Source organism: Ranitomeya variabilis, chromosome 6, assembly GCF_051348905.1.
Source record: "Ranitomeya variabilis isolate aRanVar5 chromosome 6, aRanVar5.hap1, whole genome shotgun sequence".
In the NCBI taxonomy this organism is placed as follows: Eukaryota; Metazoa; Chordata; class Amphibia; order Anura; family Dendrobatidae; genus Ranitomeya; species Ranitomeya variabilis.
The window spans coordinates 237,803,597-237,821,029 of NC_135237.1; the positions used below are offsets into that span (position 1 = coordinate 237,803,597).

The 17,433-nt window shown below is 47.4% G+C and overlaps 1 protein-coding gene across 13 annotated transcripts in view; it reads right to left on the minus strand.

The window, feature by feature from the left end:
* The window catches only part of CTNND2 (catenin delta 2), a 3,400,942-nt gene that overhangs the window by 3,137,196 nt on the left and 246,313 nt on the right, over nt 1-17,433 (minus strand). For all 13 annotated transcript variants that reach the window (XM_077269511.1, XM_077269508.1, XM_077269506.1 and 10 more), the window contains exon 3: nt 2,843-2,955. Coding sequence is in view for 11 of the 13 variants with exons in the window: in XM_077269508.1 (XP_077125623.1) it covers nt 2,843-2,955 (113 nt within the window). In the remaining 2 variants the exon portion in view is untranslated. The remainder of the gene's footprint in view (nt 1-2,842; nt 2,956-17,433) is intronic.

Sequence of the window (17,433 nt, forward strand, 5' to 3'; positions counted from 1 at the left end):
TAGGGCTAGGGTTAGGGCTAGGGTTGGGGCTATAGGGTTGGGGCTAGGGTTGGGGCTAGGGTTGGGGCTAGGGTTAGGGTTGGGGCTAGGGTTAAGGCTACAGTTAGGGTTGGGGCTAAAGTTAGGGTTAGGGTTGGGGCTAAAGTTAGGGTTAGGGTTTGGATTACATTTACGATTGGGAATAGGGTTGGGATTAGGGTTAGGGGTGTGTCTGGGTTACAGGTGTGGTTAGGGTTACCGTTGGGATTAGGGTTAGGGGTGCGCTTGGATTAGGGTTTCAGTTATAATTGGGGGGTTTCCACTGTTTAGGCACATCAGGGGCTCTCCAAACGCGACATGGCGTCCGATCTCAATTTCAGCCAATTCTGCGTTGAAAAAGTAAAACAGTGCTCCTTCCCTTCCGAGCTCTCCTGTGTGCCCAAACAGGGGTTTTCCCCAACATATGGGGTATCAGCGTACTCGGAACACATTGGAGAACAACTTTTGGGGTCCAATTTCTCCTTTTACCCTCGGAAAAATACAAAACTGGGGGCTAAAAAATGATTTTTGTGGGAAAAAATTTTTGTTTTATTTTTACGGCTCTGCATTATAAACTTCTGTGAAGCACTTGGTGGGTCAAAGTGCTCACCACACCTCTAGATAAGTGTCTATGGTAATGGTGTCACTTGTGGGGGGTTTCAATGTTTAGGCACATCAGTGGCTCTCCAAACGCAGCATGGCGTCCCATCTCAATTCCTGTCAATTTTGCATTGAAAAGTCAAATGGCGCTCCTTCGCTTCCGAGCTCTGTCATGCGCCCAAACAGTGGTTTACCCCCACATATGGAGTATCGGCGTACTCAGGACAAATTGTACAACATCTTTTGGGGTCCATTTTCTCCTGTTACCCTTGGTAAAATAAAACAAATTGGAGCTGAAGTAAATTTTGTGTGAAAAAAAAGTTAAATGTTCATTTTTATTTAAACATTCCAAAAATTCCTGTGAAACACCTGAAGGGTTAATAAACTTCTTGATTGTGGCTTTTTAGAATGGTGTCACACTTGGGTATTTTCTATCATATAGACCCCTCAAAATGACATGTGGTCCCTAAAAAAAAATGGTGTTGTAAAAATGAGAAATTGCTGGTCAACTTTTAACCCCTATAACTCCCTAACGAAAAAAAAATTTGGTTCCAAAATTGTGCTGATGTAAAGTAGACATGTGGGAAATGTTACTTATTAAGTATTTTGTGTGACAGATCACTGTGATTTAATTGCATAAAAATTCAAATTTGGAAAATTTTTGCCAAATTTCCGTTTTTTTCACAAATAAACGCAGGTAATATCAAAGAAATTTTACCACTATCATGAAGTAAAATATGTCACGAGAAAACATTGTCAGAATCACCAGGATCCATTGAAGTATTCCAGAGTTATAACCTCATAAAGGGACAGTGGTCAGAATTGTAAAAATTGACCTGGTCATCAACGTGCAAACCACCCTTGGGGGAGAAGGGGTTAAACATTTAAAAAATTCCTGTGAAGCACCAGAAGGGTTAATAAACGTCTTGAATGTAGTTTTGAGCACCTTTTGGTGTGCAGTTTTTAGAATGGTGTCACTTTTGGGTATTAGACCACTCAAAGTCAAATGGTGCTCCTTCCCTTCTGAACTCTGCCATGCACCCAAACAGTGGTTTACCCCGACATATAGGGTATCGGCGTACTCAGGACAAATTGCACAACAAGTTTTGGGGTCCTGTTACCCTTGGGAAAATTAAAATTGGTGGTGAAGACATCATTTTTGTGGAAAAAATATGATTTTTTAATTTTACAGCTCTACATTATAAACTTCTGTGAAGCCCTTGGGGGTTCAAAGTTCTCACCACGCATCTAGATAAGTTCCTTGGAGGGTTTATTTTCCAAAATGGTGTCACTTGTGGTGAGTTTCCACTGTTTAGACACATCAGGTGCTCTCCAAACGCGACATGGTGTCCGATCTCAATTTCAGCCAATTTTGTGTCGAAAAGTGAAATGGCGCTCCTTCCCTTCCGAGCTCTGCCATGTGCCCAAACAGTGGTTTTCCCCCATATATGGGGTACCAGTGTACTCAAGTCAAATTGGACAATAACTTTTGGGGTCCAATTTCGCCTGTTACCCTTTGGGAAAATAAAAAAAAATGTTTCTGAATTAATTTTTTTGTGAAAAAAAATTAAATGTTCATTTTTTTAAAACTTTTAAAAAATTCCTGTGAAGCACCAGAATGGTTAATAAACTTCTAGAATGTGGTTTTGTGCATTAGAACCCTCAAAGTGCCTTCAAATGTGATGTGGTCCCTAAAAAAAATATTATTGTAAAAATGAGAAATTGCTGGTCAACTTTTAACCCTTATAACTCCCTAACAAAAAAAACTTTGGCTAAAAAATTGTGCTGGTGTAAATTATACATGTGGGAACTGTTACTTATTAAGTATTTTGTGTGACACATCTGTGTGATTTAAGGACATGAAAATTCAAAGACGGAAAATTGCAAAACTTTCGCCAAATTTCCGTTTTTTTCACAAATACACAAATATCAAATAAATGTTACCTCTACAATTAAGTACATTTTGTCCGAGAAAACAATGTACAATCACTGGGATCCGTTGAAGAGTTCCAGAATTATAACCTCAAAAGGGACAGGTGTCAGAATTGTAAAAATTGGCCTGGCCATTAACATGCAAACCACCCTTGGAGTAAAGGGGTTAATATCTGGTTTCAGAATCTAACAATAGACTTATAATTCAATATTTTTGTTCTATTTATGTCAACCATACTGCATTCTACTGTTTTTACATGTGAGAGATCTAAAAGCTTGAAATCATTCTTACCTAATACTACTCATGCTGCCAGTTTCTGAACCAAGTTTGCATCTCTCCAGTTGGCTGGCGACAATCTGACGTTCAGCCTCAAGTTCTCGTGTTAATCTTTCAAACTGCAGTTCCTAAAAATAAAAATCACCATGTAAATTAAATACTTATTTAAAGGCTTTTCTTTTCAATGTTTTCATGCATTATAAGGCTTAGAGGGAACCCGTCAGCAGGATTGTACTGAGTAACCTACAGACAGTGTCAGGTTGGCATCGTTATAGTTGTTTAATTTTTATTTCTAGTGTTCAGTTAATGAGATTCTCATGCTTTGGGGCAGGCCTGTTGGGGGGAGTCTTTATGTGGTCCTCTGCTTAGATATTCATACTAGTAGCTTATGACAGGTCATTGATCCCTCAGCAATATGCCTCCGATTTTACATGCTAAATATAATGTTTTTTTTATTTTAATTCACATTCACCAGGCAGGTGCTGTCGGTGGCTTATGTGCTGTTGCATGATCGCATCTATAATGTTCATTTAAATATTTTATTTCTTGATATAAATTTATTCAGAAAAAAAATGATCTCTCAAATGGTGCCGGCGGCGCCTGTGCAGTAGCATGTATCATATCGCAAATCAGATTGCCGATAGAAACTACTGCACAGGCACAGTAGCTGACATTTTCAGAAAATCTTTTTTTCTCTGAATAAATTTATATCACCAAATAAAATAATTTTAAGATAACACTCTTAAGATTGTCTACAAGCATGTTTCGATACTCCAGCATGTGCGTGTCACTTTCTAGGGAGAGAAGCATCTAGCAAAATTTACTCTTGTACCGTGGATCTAACAGAGTGGTAACCCAGTAGTCAGCACTATTTCTAACCCTAAGAATACAGGCCTCATGTTGAAGATAGTGCAGCAAGAAGATGCTCATGTGTCAGGCCCTTCCATGAGGTCCAAGTCCATAGTGTGTTGGTGTCGGAGTAACACTCAAGCTTGCTTCCTCCATCCCCACCCGCCAACCGTCACAACAGAGATGGGATCATTATCCTCTTCATCTCCTGACTGTTGGCCGTCCATCACCTCTTCCTCCTCACCCTCCTCAATTTGTTTCTCAGCTCCTGCACCTTCAATAACAATTTTAGTAGCCATTTTGAAAATGTGGAGAAGGGTGCAGAGGTCCTTCATCTGTGTCCACTCCTCATGCATGATTTGCACATTTGTATTGCATTGGTCCAAGCTATGCAAAATGACATACTGCACCAGAGCTCTTCGAGGCTGTTACAGTCTCTGCAACATATGCAGAGTAGAATGTCGACATATCACAAATCAAATGGTTAACCGGTAGGCCAAAAGACCTCGGTAGTGATGTAAATCAATGACCTGTGAAGTGTGATCGGAGGAAGTGGGCACACAGCGATCGTACTTTCTCCAACAGCACATCCAGATGGAGGAATTGATGTACCAGCAAGTTGAGGACATGAGCCATACATTGCACATGAGTGAGGTTGCCCTGGCATAGGGCTGCTACCAGGTTTGAACCATTATCGCACACGGCCTTCCCTGGCTCCAGGTTCAGTGGAGACTGCCATAGCTCTAACTCGGCCTGGATAGTTGTCTATGCACTGCTGAAATGCATGTCTCATTAATAGAGAGGTTGGGGGCGCAGGTGGTAGCCCTAGAGGAGGTAGAGGAGCCAGAAGCAGTAGAGGAACTGAGAGATACAGAGGTTTGTCTCACAAGCCTTGGGGTTTCCAAGACTTGAGGAGCAGCCCCTTGACCGCCTGCCCCCCCACAGGCACCAGAGTCACCTAATGCTTAGTCAGCGAGATGTAACACCCCTGCCCATGTTTGCTAGTTCAGGTGTCTGTGGTGAAATGCACCCTGGCAGACAGATATTTAGTCAAGGAATGGGTGATGGTGTCTGCAACATGATAGTGGGTCGAAAGCACAGCTTTCTTAGAGAAGTAATGATGTCTGAGCAGCTGTTATGGGGGGACTGTGACGGCCATCAACTTTCAGAAACCGTCTGTATCCAACAGTCAGAAAGGCAGCATTTCCATAGCCAAGTTCAAGCTTTCAGCTTTGCCATATGTAGGAGGAAACATTCTTTTATGTGACCACAACTCTGGGACCGAGGGCAGGTTGCTGTGTTGAGAGAGGGTGGAGTAAGGTGAACAGAACAAACTGCTGGACTGTGAGTGAGGCATAGATGTTATGGCGGATTGAGGAAGATGTGTTGCGCTTGGTGAAACAGAAACAGCAGTCATCTCCGCTTCCGTAACAGCTGGCATGTTCTAACTCACACCGACTGTAAGGAATAAACAAGTGGAGGTTCTGCGGCCAGAGACCTGTGTGAGAACACTTTCCATGGTCACGGAGGAGGAAAAAGCTTTAGATGTGGTTGATGGGATGGTCAATGAATTGTGAGCCCTGCTAGTCCGCATTTTGGTGCAGTGTGATTCCCAGATTAAGGCACCTTGATCACGCATGTACCATTTAATGCATGTAGTAGTCAAATTATTGCAATTTTTGATTCTACCGAGTCTTTTTTTGCAAGTTTGGCGGACAACTTGAGTTGGGTCATCCTTTGCAGTCTGAAAAAAGGCCCAGGCTAGGCAACCCTTGCTGCCCTTGAGAACTCCAGACTCGCAAACGGTGCTGGCCCCACAGTTGTGGCTGAGGATGCAGTGCTTGTTGTGGTTGCATCACTTTGTGTCTGTGTGGCAAGCTGCAATGTAGCCCCCTTCTCCTCTGGCAAGCTACTTAGCTGCGTGCATCTGGGTTCAAACCTCCTCATCATCTTCTCTGTTCTCACACTCCTTGACCTGAGAGTCGCCCTCCTCCTTTTCCTGCCCTGACAACACAGTTCAGTCACCTTGTGTTTCAGGTATCTGAGTCTCATCAGTATCACCTCCACTCCTAGAGTTTAGTTTTAGAGTTTAACATCTGGTGATGAGGGTCTGGATTCTGCTCGGACCTTATTTTGCAAGGCCCAGGATCCAACAGGAAAAAAATTGGGGCAACGGTGCAGATGCTTTCCTCCTTTGGATTCTGTGAATCTGGGGAGCAGACTTCTGATGTCCCTGAAATAGAATGTGTGCACAGCTCTGCAGATTGGCACATCTGTGGTTCTCCACAGTCAGTTGGGAAGTTGTGACGCAGTGAGAAAAAAGGGTGACTGGGATGCCATCTCTTAGGATTGTATTGTGTGCGATGTTAAGGTGGAGGAAGAGGAGGAGAGGCTACTTGATGCCGTGCTTGCACATGCACTTTCTGTCCCTCATCTACAAGGCACAATTCTGTGCGGCTGCCAAAAAAAGGGAGTCCAGGAGCCCATCCAATAACAGATGTTGTCAGATGTTTTGGATAGGACGAGACGGTGTTTGTAAAGTGGAGCTTTCAGAAATATTGCCACCTAACCCACATATACGTGTAACACCAAACCTATTCCCCCTTCCATCATGACCTTGCTTTTTCCCACTCATATTGTATGTACCCTTCACCTCTTTTACCCAGCTGTTTCACAACCTTAGGCCCATATCTGTCAGTCATCTGTCACTTAATGAACAATCGGTACTTATTTTCTAAGATAGTGTGCCTGAACAACAATATTAGCCCTAATGGTTTTGATTAGCAAATGAGGTTTCTTGAGTCCTGACTGCAACACAGTTTTAGTCCAAATGATTTTGAGTAGGAAATGTGGACTAAGGACTGCACAACACCATTAACCCAAACAATTTTGATAAGCAAATGGAGCCTCCTGGCTGAACCCCAATAATAGACCTAACAATTTTGATTTGCAAATGGGGTCTTCTGAGTCCTGACTGCAACACAGTATTATCCCAAATGATTGAGTAGGAAATATGGACGATGGACTGCACACTATTAGTCCTAACGATTTTGATTAGCAAATGGGGCCTCCTGGCTGCACCCCAATATTTGCCCTAACAATTTATATTAGCAAATGTGGCCTCCTGAGTTTTGACTGCACCACAGTTTTAGCCCAAACTATTTTGAGTAGGAAATGTGGACTCCTGCCTGTACAACTCTATTAGCACAAGCTAGTTAGGTGCTGGAAGGTCAATTTCACACAGGACAGGATCCTATTTAACTAAATGAAAAGTTCACTTTCAGCAGCAGCAGGAGATCTTTTCTGCACTGTTTCCTGAGAAAATGGTGCCAGCAAAACAACATGTCCACTTTTTATATGGAGAGGGGCATGTGACTTTGGCAGTGCTTGGCTAACGGAATGTGTATACATTAAGTTATTAAAAAAAATTACACTCCGCCACTTCGCTATACACACACCCTCCTCTCAAAAAAACATGTCTCTCACTCTCATCATACAGAACCACTATCCTAGACAAAGTCATAACAAAAGCATTAATGGAAATGCAATCACTTATCGATCTGTGATCTAATTTTGCTGACTTTGAGGAGAAATGCTCAGGAAACCACACTTGAATTCAAATGTGGTACATTTGTTCAGAATTGAGAGTCCTCAGTGGTTGATACCTTTTAATGGCTAACTGAAAAGATGTCATCTTTTCAGTTAGCCATTAAAAGGTATCAACCACTGAGGTCTCTCAATTCTAAATATTTTTCTATCTACTGGCTAACACGGTACCAAGATATATTTCTTTCCTGTACATTTGTTCCGAATTTGAGATTGATGAACATTTTCCAAACAAGTTTGCTCATCTCTACTCAAGACCAAGCAATACTCTATGGATGCAAAATGTAACCCAGCAAAATTTGTTAACATTTTTTAGAGTCGTATATATATGACAAAAATGTACCCCAGTCTACAGAATAGTGTATGGGTAAGAAATGTAATCCCGTATTGTTAAATAATGGCTAAGTCATGACAGTGGGTGACCTATTTGTCTGCATTTTCTTTTACAGGATTGCTTTGCCTTAATTACTCTCTAATCTAGGAAACTACTTGCAGAAATATCGCGTTATTGAATACTTCCCTTTTTTCAGAGATTCTGATACAGTTCCACCTCAGGGAGTTATGTTTACTTATCCTTAAAGAAGGCGACTTGAGTCATGGGTTCCCTTCCTAAAAACTAGGTTGAACCTTCTTGCTACCATTTTTTTTAAGTTATGTTAAGTTTATTATGTTTCTGAGAAGTGTCACTCTCTTACTGATGTTACTTAAGTTATCTTTATAAGTTAATTATTAACAGAATTGATAAGAATATTTTGAATAATAGACATAATACTGTTGCATAGTTGACTACTATTTTTCTCATTTAACTAAGATTATACCTCCCCCTTCTTCAACGTTAATTGGGGGAAACCTTGTTAGGATTTAAACTCCTGACCATTAGTTTGGTTCATATATGAGATCTCAATACTTCTCAATTCTCATGTAACTAAGATTGGTGGCTCCTCCCTTCCTTTTCTTTTAGGAGTGGGGGTGTTCTGTCCAGATTGGTTGCAACACCCCGGGGTTTTCAGCGTTCCCCACTATCCCCTATCTTTTTGGGTACTTCCCTTTCCGGACTCCAAGATTTAGAATCTCTGACTGCTCTCTACACCCCTCTACCTTCCTCCCTCTTCCTCTTCTTTCGTTCTTCTCTTGTCCTCTCTAAGTAAGATATTCTGACTTACCTTACCTCACTTCATTTCCCTAGCTTTCATTTCTCTACACCTTTCTTCTATACCCACATTCTATTTTACTTCTGTGCCTGAAATATGTTTCAAGTAATACAAACAGATCAGAAGCTCGGTTTTGATAAATGTGCAAGGATTGCATAGTCTGGGGAAAAGATCCATTTTATCAAATCTTTTGAGGAATGCGCATATTCACGTAGCCTTTCTCCAAGAGGCACGTTTAAACTTTCAAGTCATTGGTTTCAACATGTATATCGTAGTTATTTACCACTATTGTCCAGTCAAGCTGCTAATGTCACTTCTTGGACTATAAATAATACATTGTTAACTCAAACCATAGAAATAAAAATAAAGTGTCAAGTTGCGAAGAAATCCATATTAAAATTCAATTTTATTAGTAGTGATGAGCGAGTATACTCGTTGCTCGGGTTTTCCCGAGCACGCTCGGGTGGTCTCCGACTATTTGTGACTGCATGGAGATTTAGTTTTCGTTGCTGCTGCTGCATGATTTGCGACTGTTAGACAGCTTGATTACATGTGGGGATTCCCTAGCAACCAGGCAACCCCCACATGTACTCAGGCTGGCTAGCAGCTGTAAATCATGCAGTTGCGTAAACAAAAACTCCCTCACATAACTGCGGATGTGGAGGCCCTGTATACCTCAATTAGACATCAAGATGGTCTCCTGGCTACCGAAGTCGAATTGCTTAATCTGATGCAAAAACTGAATTCCAATGCAAATAAAATAAAACTTACCTTGAAATTCGGCAGGAATCTGGAATTCCTAGACATCTTAATACAAGTATGAGAAGATGGTACCCTGTATACTGATGTCTATTGAAAACCCATGGCCACCGTTTCCCTTCCAATGCCCAACTCAGCTCATTTTAAATCCACCATGAGGGGCAAAACCATAGACCAGTTCCTCAGAGTGAAAAGAATTTGCTCTGATGATCTGGCCTTCCAAGCCCAGTCCAAAGACCTGGCCAGGAGAATTGAAGAACGCTGCTACAGCAGGAGGCTAATCAGAACAGGATACCACAGGGCACTACAGATAACAAAAAATGAGTTACTTTACTGTAACTGATGCAGAGAGACATCAAATGATAACATGCAGATACGATTTATTTCAACTTTTAATAATCAGTGGCAACAGCTGACTGGAATCATTAGGAAAAACTGGTGTCAGGATTCCGGGTTTTCTAAGTCACCTTGTGAATTATTTTGCCCTTTGTTAAGATGGAGTTTGCTGTTTTTGTCTGCCCTACTTCCTGTTCGTTTGTTTAAAACCCGGGTCAGGTGTCAGCCTCTTTGCTGGAGTATTCTGATTCTGTTCTCCTTCAGCTCAGCTGCTGGTTATGAGTGTGTCTCTACCTCTGGCTCTGGACATTTCCTGCATTTGTAAGCTACACTCGGTTATCATTAGTCTGCTGAGAACTTAACCCTCGGTTCACTCCTTCTGGTAAGAACTGTGTTTTTGGAACTTTGTTTCAGGACTTGTTTCGGGACTGTGTGTTGCTACTTAATCCTTCATTTACTCCCCCCGGTGGGAGCTGTTGGAAACAACACCAGTATGATACTTTAATGTGAACCTGTTTCTGAACTTACCCGTGTTTATGCCACATTTGGGATCAACTTGAGAACTAGTTTCTGGACTTACCCGTGTTCATGCCACAACGGGGATGAACTTGTGGACTTGTTCTGGACTTCCCTGTGTTTACTTCATACCTGGATTTGACTCTCTGTGCCGACAGTGTTTGGATCTGCACCACGTCACCCATCACACTCACCTTGCTGAGGACTCTGCCTTAAGAACTCCGCCGATTTACTGTATATATTTCAAGGACTCGTTTCATTCTAGGACACTGTGGGTTATCAGTATATTGTTTTGGGTGTTATTGCTGTTGTACAAATACACTATTTGCACTAAAGAAACCCGTCTCTGTCTGTTCATTGCCCCATGCTATCAGAATCCTTGAGTTCCTACAATAGTATTACAACTGGAATATCTTGTTAACAAGCCTCATTCTCAAACAGATTTTGTCATCTTCACCTCAGGTCATGGCCAAAAGATCGGCCAATTTAATGGACTTATCAGTTCACAGCCATTACAAATCCTCCATAAAAAATAGGGGCGACAACACAAGATCAAACGGTTTCTTCCCTTGCGGACTATGCAAAGCCTGCCTGAACCTAACTAAATCCAAATCTTTCAACAATTGTAACAGTTCCTGAATCTATGAAATCCGCAAACATCTCAACTGCTCTTCTACAGGGGTGATTTATCATATAAAGTGTCCATGCCAATAGATATACATTGGATTAACTACACGTGAATTAAAGTTCAGGAAGAATATCTGTGATATCGACAAGGCACGTTCGATTGATGATGACACCCTCCTTAAGACGATGGTGGAACGCCCGACAGGGCCGTGGGGTACTCGGTACTGGGTCCGGTACTTAAAGGGGATGTGTCAGAGGGGCAGCGACCCGGTCCATGGCCCTGGGCGCCCAAGTAAAAGGGACGGTCTTTAAAGGGGTTTGTAAAATAATAAAAGTTTGTGATGCCACCTTTGGTATTCGGTCAGGGGAGATCGATGCTGATTAAAGGGGTCCGCTGGGGTGATGTTATGACAGCTAGGATGGTATGGCTTTCCACAGGTGAAGCTGGGTCCCCAGGGCTCCCGATGTGTTTGGCAAGGATGGTGTGGTGCCAGAAAGAAATGGAGGGCATGGGCCTGAAGTCTCTTTACCTCTTTACTGAAGGGTTCAGGCATCCACAGTCCAAGGTACCAGATCACAGGTGTGGTTGGTCCGGCCGGCTTGGAAACGAGTCTGGAATCCCCCTTACCAGGTGGGGTTGGAAGCCTTCCCTCTAGCGCTGTGGTGTTGTAGTCCCTTGCTTCCTTAGGCCTCTCACAAGGTCCTCACATTTTCTCTCTGTCCCCCTTTAGGTAGGACACTACCCCTACGACAGGTAGCTCGAGCCATTTTACAGGATTTCTATCACGACCCGGGCTCTATTTGCTACTGTGTCTTCAGGTGTCAATGGTGGACAGATAACTTGCTCTCTGCTGTCTGTCGGTTTCTGCCGTGGGGCATAGAGTTACCCCCACAACCTCGGTCTTCTGGCTACCGATATCTGTGATCAGTGTGGAGGAAGCCCAGTCGCAGCTTCTCTCTCCAGCTCTTCACTTCACCTTTGCTTCTTTCCTCCTTCACGATCTCTACAACTTATTCTGTCCTTTCCTTTCCCAGGAGCTGCAGAACTCAGTCTGCATGGCCCCTGTTTTCCGCACAGGAGCTGCAGCACTTCTCGTGGCTGCACGGCCCCTCCTTCCTCTGTCTATTTTGCAGACTCCTCTCACTGACTATCTTCCCCTCCAGCCAGACTATATAGGGGAGCCACCCACAAGCTGGATCAGAGCTCCCCCTCCTGGCCTGGAGTAAGAATATGTTGCATATTTGTGAATACCTGATAAAAGAGATCCTTCCTCGCTTCCAAGCATGACATCACTCTCCCCATGAGGAAAGTAATGTCACTGTAACAACCAGGAACCTGGGGTGTTACATTTTAAGAGGTACCACAATTGCAATTTTAGAGGTTTATTTATTAAAGCAATTGACCTTGTCCATTTGGGACCTAGGGGTGGGGATCTGGGAAGGATTTTGAACCAAAAAGAAAGCCAGTGGATTTACCGCAGGGTACATTAAACCCACGAGAGCTGAATGAAAACATAGGCTTCACTGCATTTCTTTAATTTAATATGACATTATTGACCATAGGTATCATGTTTTAGGGGTGTGGAGGTAGTATATTTACTGTTGTATTGTATTTTTTTAAATGTTTGGATGTTGATTTTAACTCTTATGTTACAGCTAGCATCCTCTCCTGTCAGCAGCATTGAATCGACAAGTCTACAAGTCCAGAATCCATAACATCCTTTTGCGCTTCCAAGAGACGTGTTTACAAATCATTCCTAAAGAAAAAGACTGTCACTTATCTCACTCTGTTATAATTATCATGATGAATCCCATAGGACTGTATCTGGATTGTCTGCAACCACTTAATCATTATTGTACCTTTTTGGCTTTTACCAATGTTCACTATTACGCATTTTAGTAATTTTATAAATATACTAGATGGCAGCCCGATTCTAAAGAATCGGGAGTCTAGAATCCATATATACTTTATTTATTCAAATGTAAGAATAATACAATTAATAAATAATAGTAAGAAAGAACAAAAAATGGCTGCACTCACCAGCTCTTGACAATTCTTGACAGTACGGCACATTTCTGATTGGTCGCTCGCGGCAGGCGGCAACCAATCAGAAAAGTGCCGCGCACCACGAAGGCATATATCTTTGTCCACCCTGAGCGGGTGTAGGACGCTGGTGACGTCACTTATCTCCGGACATTATCTCCGGACAAAGCCACGGAAGTTGGCACAAATTGCCGGAAGTAGTATTCTAGGCAATTATATATTAGATTTTAATGTTATCAGTGTTTACCTTTGAACGTTTATATTGTATTGTCCTGTCACCAGCCATGTGTACGATTATCGGCCGAAAGCCTCTCTGGAACCAATAATCACCCCATGTAAAGGTATCTTTATAAGTTAAAGATTCAGAATACTATGACTTTTATCATATCCTGAACAGTCAAGTTTTTTATGAACCGTTAAGGTTTTCTGGTTGAAGTAAAAAAAACTCTGAGTGTTTACAGTTTGAAACCATAAAATGTTGAAAAATTATGTCATTCTTGAGTATATCACTCAATGGTGCTCATAAACGTGTCAAATTTGATCTATAATATACTTTAATATACGTTACTTTAATCTTTAATATACTTAAGAACAGGGCCCCAGACATCACACAGGGGGTCTGAAACACCGCACAGTGGTCCAAAATATCGCTGTGCTCTGCCTGGGGCCCCATATGCTGCCTGGGGCCCCTGTGCTCTGCCTGGGGCCCCATATGCTGCCTGGGGCCCCTGTGCTCTGCCTGGGGCCCCATGTTCTGCCTGGGGCCCCTGTGCTCTGCCTGGGGCCACTGTGCTCTCCCTGGGGCCCCATATGCTGCCTGGGGCCCCTGTGCTCTGCCTGGGACCACTGTGCTCTCCCTGGGGCCCCATATGCTGCCTGGGGCCCCTGTGCTCTGCCTGGGGCCACTGTGTTCTGCCTGGGGCCCCATATGCTGCCTGGGGCCACTGTGCTCTGCCTGGGGCTCCATATGCTGCCTGGGGCCCCTGTGCTCTGCCTGGGGCCCCATATGCTGCCTGGGGCCCCTGTGCTCTGCCTGGGGCCCCTGTGCTCTGCCTGGGGCCCCATGTTCTGCCTGGGGCCCCTGTGCTCTGCCTGGGGCCACTGTGCTCTGCCTGGGGCCCCATATGCTGCCTGGGGCCCCTGTGCTCTGCCTGGGGCCCCATATGCTGCCTGGGGCCCCTGTGCTCTGCCTGGGGCCCCTGTGCTCTGCCTGGGGCCCCATATGCTGCCTGGGGCCCCTGTGCTCTACCTGGGCCCCTGTGCTCTGCCTGGGGCCCCATGTTCTGCCTGGGGCACCTGTGCTCTGCCTGGGGCCACTGTGCTCTGCCTGGGGCCCCATATGCTGCCTGGGGCCCCTGTGCTCTGCCTGGAGCCCCATATGCTGCCTGGGGCCCCTGTGCTCTGCCTGGGGCCACTGTGCTCTGCCTGGGGCCCCATAGGCTGCCTGGGGCCCCTGTGCTCTGCCTGGGACCACTGTGCTCTGCCTGGGGCCCCATATGCTGCCTGGGGCCCCTGTGCTCTGCCTGGGGCCACTGTGCTCTGCCTGGGGCCCCATATGCTGCCTGGGGCCCCTGTGCTCTACCTGGGTGTAGGACACTGGTGACGTCACTTATCTCCGGACATTAGCTCCAGACATTATCTCCGGACATTAGCTCTGGACATTATCTCCGGACATTAGCTCCGGACAAAGCCACGGAAGTTGGCACAAATTGCAGGAAGTAGTATTCTAGGCAATTATATATTAGATGGGCATTTCCTGAAGGAAATACATGGTGCTTGAACAGCGCTACCAGCTTTACAGCAGCACTTTTCACACACGGGACTGGGGGGCGCACTTACTTTTGCACCCGGGGCCGGGGGCGTGCTTACTTTTGCACCCGGGGGCGCACTTACTTTTGCACCCGGAGGCGCACTTACTTTTGCACCCGGGGGCGCACTTACTTTTGCACCCGGGGGCGCACTTACTTTTGGGGCCGCACTTACTTTTGGTGGGCGGGGCTCCTCGGCCTCCGATTTGGTTGGTGGGGCCCCTCGGCCTCCGATTTGGTGGGCGGGGACTCTAGGCCTCCGATTTGGTGGGCGGGGACCCTCGGCCTCCGATTTGGTGGGCGGGGACCCTCGGCCTCCGATTTGGTGGGCAGGGACCCTCGGCCTCCGATTTGGTGGGCAGGGACCCTCGGCCTCCGCTTTGGTGGGCGGGGCCCCTCGGCCTCCGATTTGGTGGGCGGGGTCCCTCTGCCTCCGATTTGGTGTGCGGAGACCCTCGGCCTCCGCTTTGGTGGGCGGGGCCCCTCGACCTTCGATTTGGTGGGCGGGGCTCCTCGGCCTCCGATTTGGTTGGTGGGGCCCCTCGGCCTCCAATTTGGTGGGCGGGGGCCCTCGGCCTCCGATTTGGTGGGTGGGGACCCTCGGCCTCCGATTTGGTGGGCGGGGACCATCGGCCTCCGCTTTGGTGGGTGGGACCCGTCGGCCTCCGATTTGGTGGACGGGGCCCCTCGGCCTCCGATTTGGATGGTGTGGACCCTCGGCCTCCGATTTGGTGGGCGGGGACCCTCGGCCTCCGATTTGGTGGGCGGGGCCCCTCGGCCTCCGATGTGGTGGGCGGGGCCCCTCGGCCTCCGATTTGGAGGGCGGGGACCCCCGGCCTCCGATTTGGTGGGCGGGGACTCTCGGCCTCCGATTTGGTGGGCGGGGACCCTCGGCCTCCGATTTGGTGGGCGGGGCCCCTCGGCCTCCGATTTGGTGGGCGGGGACCCTCGGCCTCCGATTTGGTGGGCGGGGACCCTCGGCCTCCGATTTGGTGGGCGGGGACCCTCGGCCTCCGATTTGGTGGGCGGGGACCCTCGGCCTCCGATTTGGTGGGCGGGGCCCCTCGGCCTCCGATTTGGTGGGCGGGGCCCCTCGGCCTCCGATGTGGTGGTCGGGGCCCCTCGGCCTCCGCTTTGGTGGGCGGGGCCGGGCCCCTCGGCCTCCGCTTTGGTGGGCGGGGCCGCTCGGCCTTCGATTTGGTGGGCGGGGCTCCTCGGCCTCCGATTTGGTTGGCGGGGCCCCTCGGCCTCCGATTTGGTGTGTGCTCTGCCTGGGGCCACTGTGCTCTGCCTGGGGCCCCATATGCTGCCTGGGGCCCCTGTGCTCTGCCTGGGGCCCCATATGCTGCCTGGGGCCCCTGTGCTCTGCCTGGGGCCCCTGTGCTCTGCCTGGGGCCCCATGTTCTGCCTGGGGCCCCTGTGCTCTGCCTGGGGCCACTGTGCTCTGCCTGGGTGTAGGACACTGGTGACGTCACTTATCTCCGGACATCAGCTCCGGACATTAGCTACGGACATTAGCTCCGGACATTAGCTCCGGACATTATCTCCAGACAATAGCTCCGGACAAAGCCACGGAAGTTGGCACAAATTGCAGGAATTAGTATTCTAGGCAATTATATATTAGATTTTAATGTTATCAGTGTTTACCTTTGAACGTTTATATTGTATTGTCCTGTCACCAGCCATGTGTACGATTATCGGCCGAAAGCCTCTCTGGAACCAATAATCACCCCATGTAAAGGTATCTTTATAAGTTAAAGATTCAGAATACTATGACTTTTATCATATCCTGAACAGTCAAGTTTTTTATGAACCGTTAAGGTTTTCTGGTTGATGTAAAAAAAACTCTGAGTGTTTGAAACCATAAAATGTTGAAAAATTATGTCATTCTTGAGTATATCACTCAATGGTGCTCATAAACGTGTCAAATTTGATCTATAATATACTTTAATATACGTTACTTTAATCTTTAATATACTTAAGAACAGGGCCCCAGACATCACACAGGGGGTCTGAAACACCGCACAGTGGTCCAAAATATCGCTGTGCTCTGCCTGGGGCCCCATATGCTGCCTGGGGCCCCTGTGCTCTGCATGGGGCCCCATATGCTGCCTGGGGCCCCTGTGCTCTGCCTGGGGCCCCTGTGCTCTGCCTGGGGCCCCATGTTCTGCCTGTGGCCCATGTGCTCTGCCTGGGGCCACTGTGCTCTGCCTGGGGCCCCATATGCTGCCTGGGGCCCCTGTGCTCTGCCTGGGGCCCCATATGCTGCCTGGGGCCCCTGTGCTCTGCCTGGGGCCCCATAGGCTGCCTGGGGCCCCTGTGCTCTGCCTGGGACCACTGTGCTCTGCCTGGGGCCCCATATGCTGCCTGGGGCCACTGTGCTCTGCCTGGGGCCCCATATGCTGCCTGGGGCCCCTGTGCTCTGCCTGGGGCCCCATATGCTGCCTGGGGCCCCGGTGCTCTGCCTGGGGCCCCTGTGCTCTGCCTGGGGCCCCATGTTCTGCCTGGGGCCCCTGTGCTCTGCCTGGGGCCACTGTGCTCTGCCTGGGGCCCCATGTTCTGCCTGGGGCCACTGTGCTCTGCCTGGGGCCCCATAAGCTGCCTGGGGCCCCTGTGCTCTGCCTGGGACCACTGTGCTCTGCCTGGGGCCCCATATGCTGCCTGGGGCCCCTGTGCTCTGCCTGGGGCCACTGTGCTCTGCCTGGGGCCCCATATGCTGCCTGGGGCCACTGTGCTCTGCCTGGGGCCCCATATGCTGCCTGGGGCCCCTGTGCTCTGCCTGGGGCCCCATGTTCTGCCTGGGGCCCCTGTGCTCTGCCTGGGGCCACTGTGCTCTGCCTGGGGCCCCATATGCTGCCTGGGGCCCCTGTGCTCTGCCTGGGGCCCCATATGCTGCCTGGGGCCCCTGTG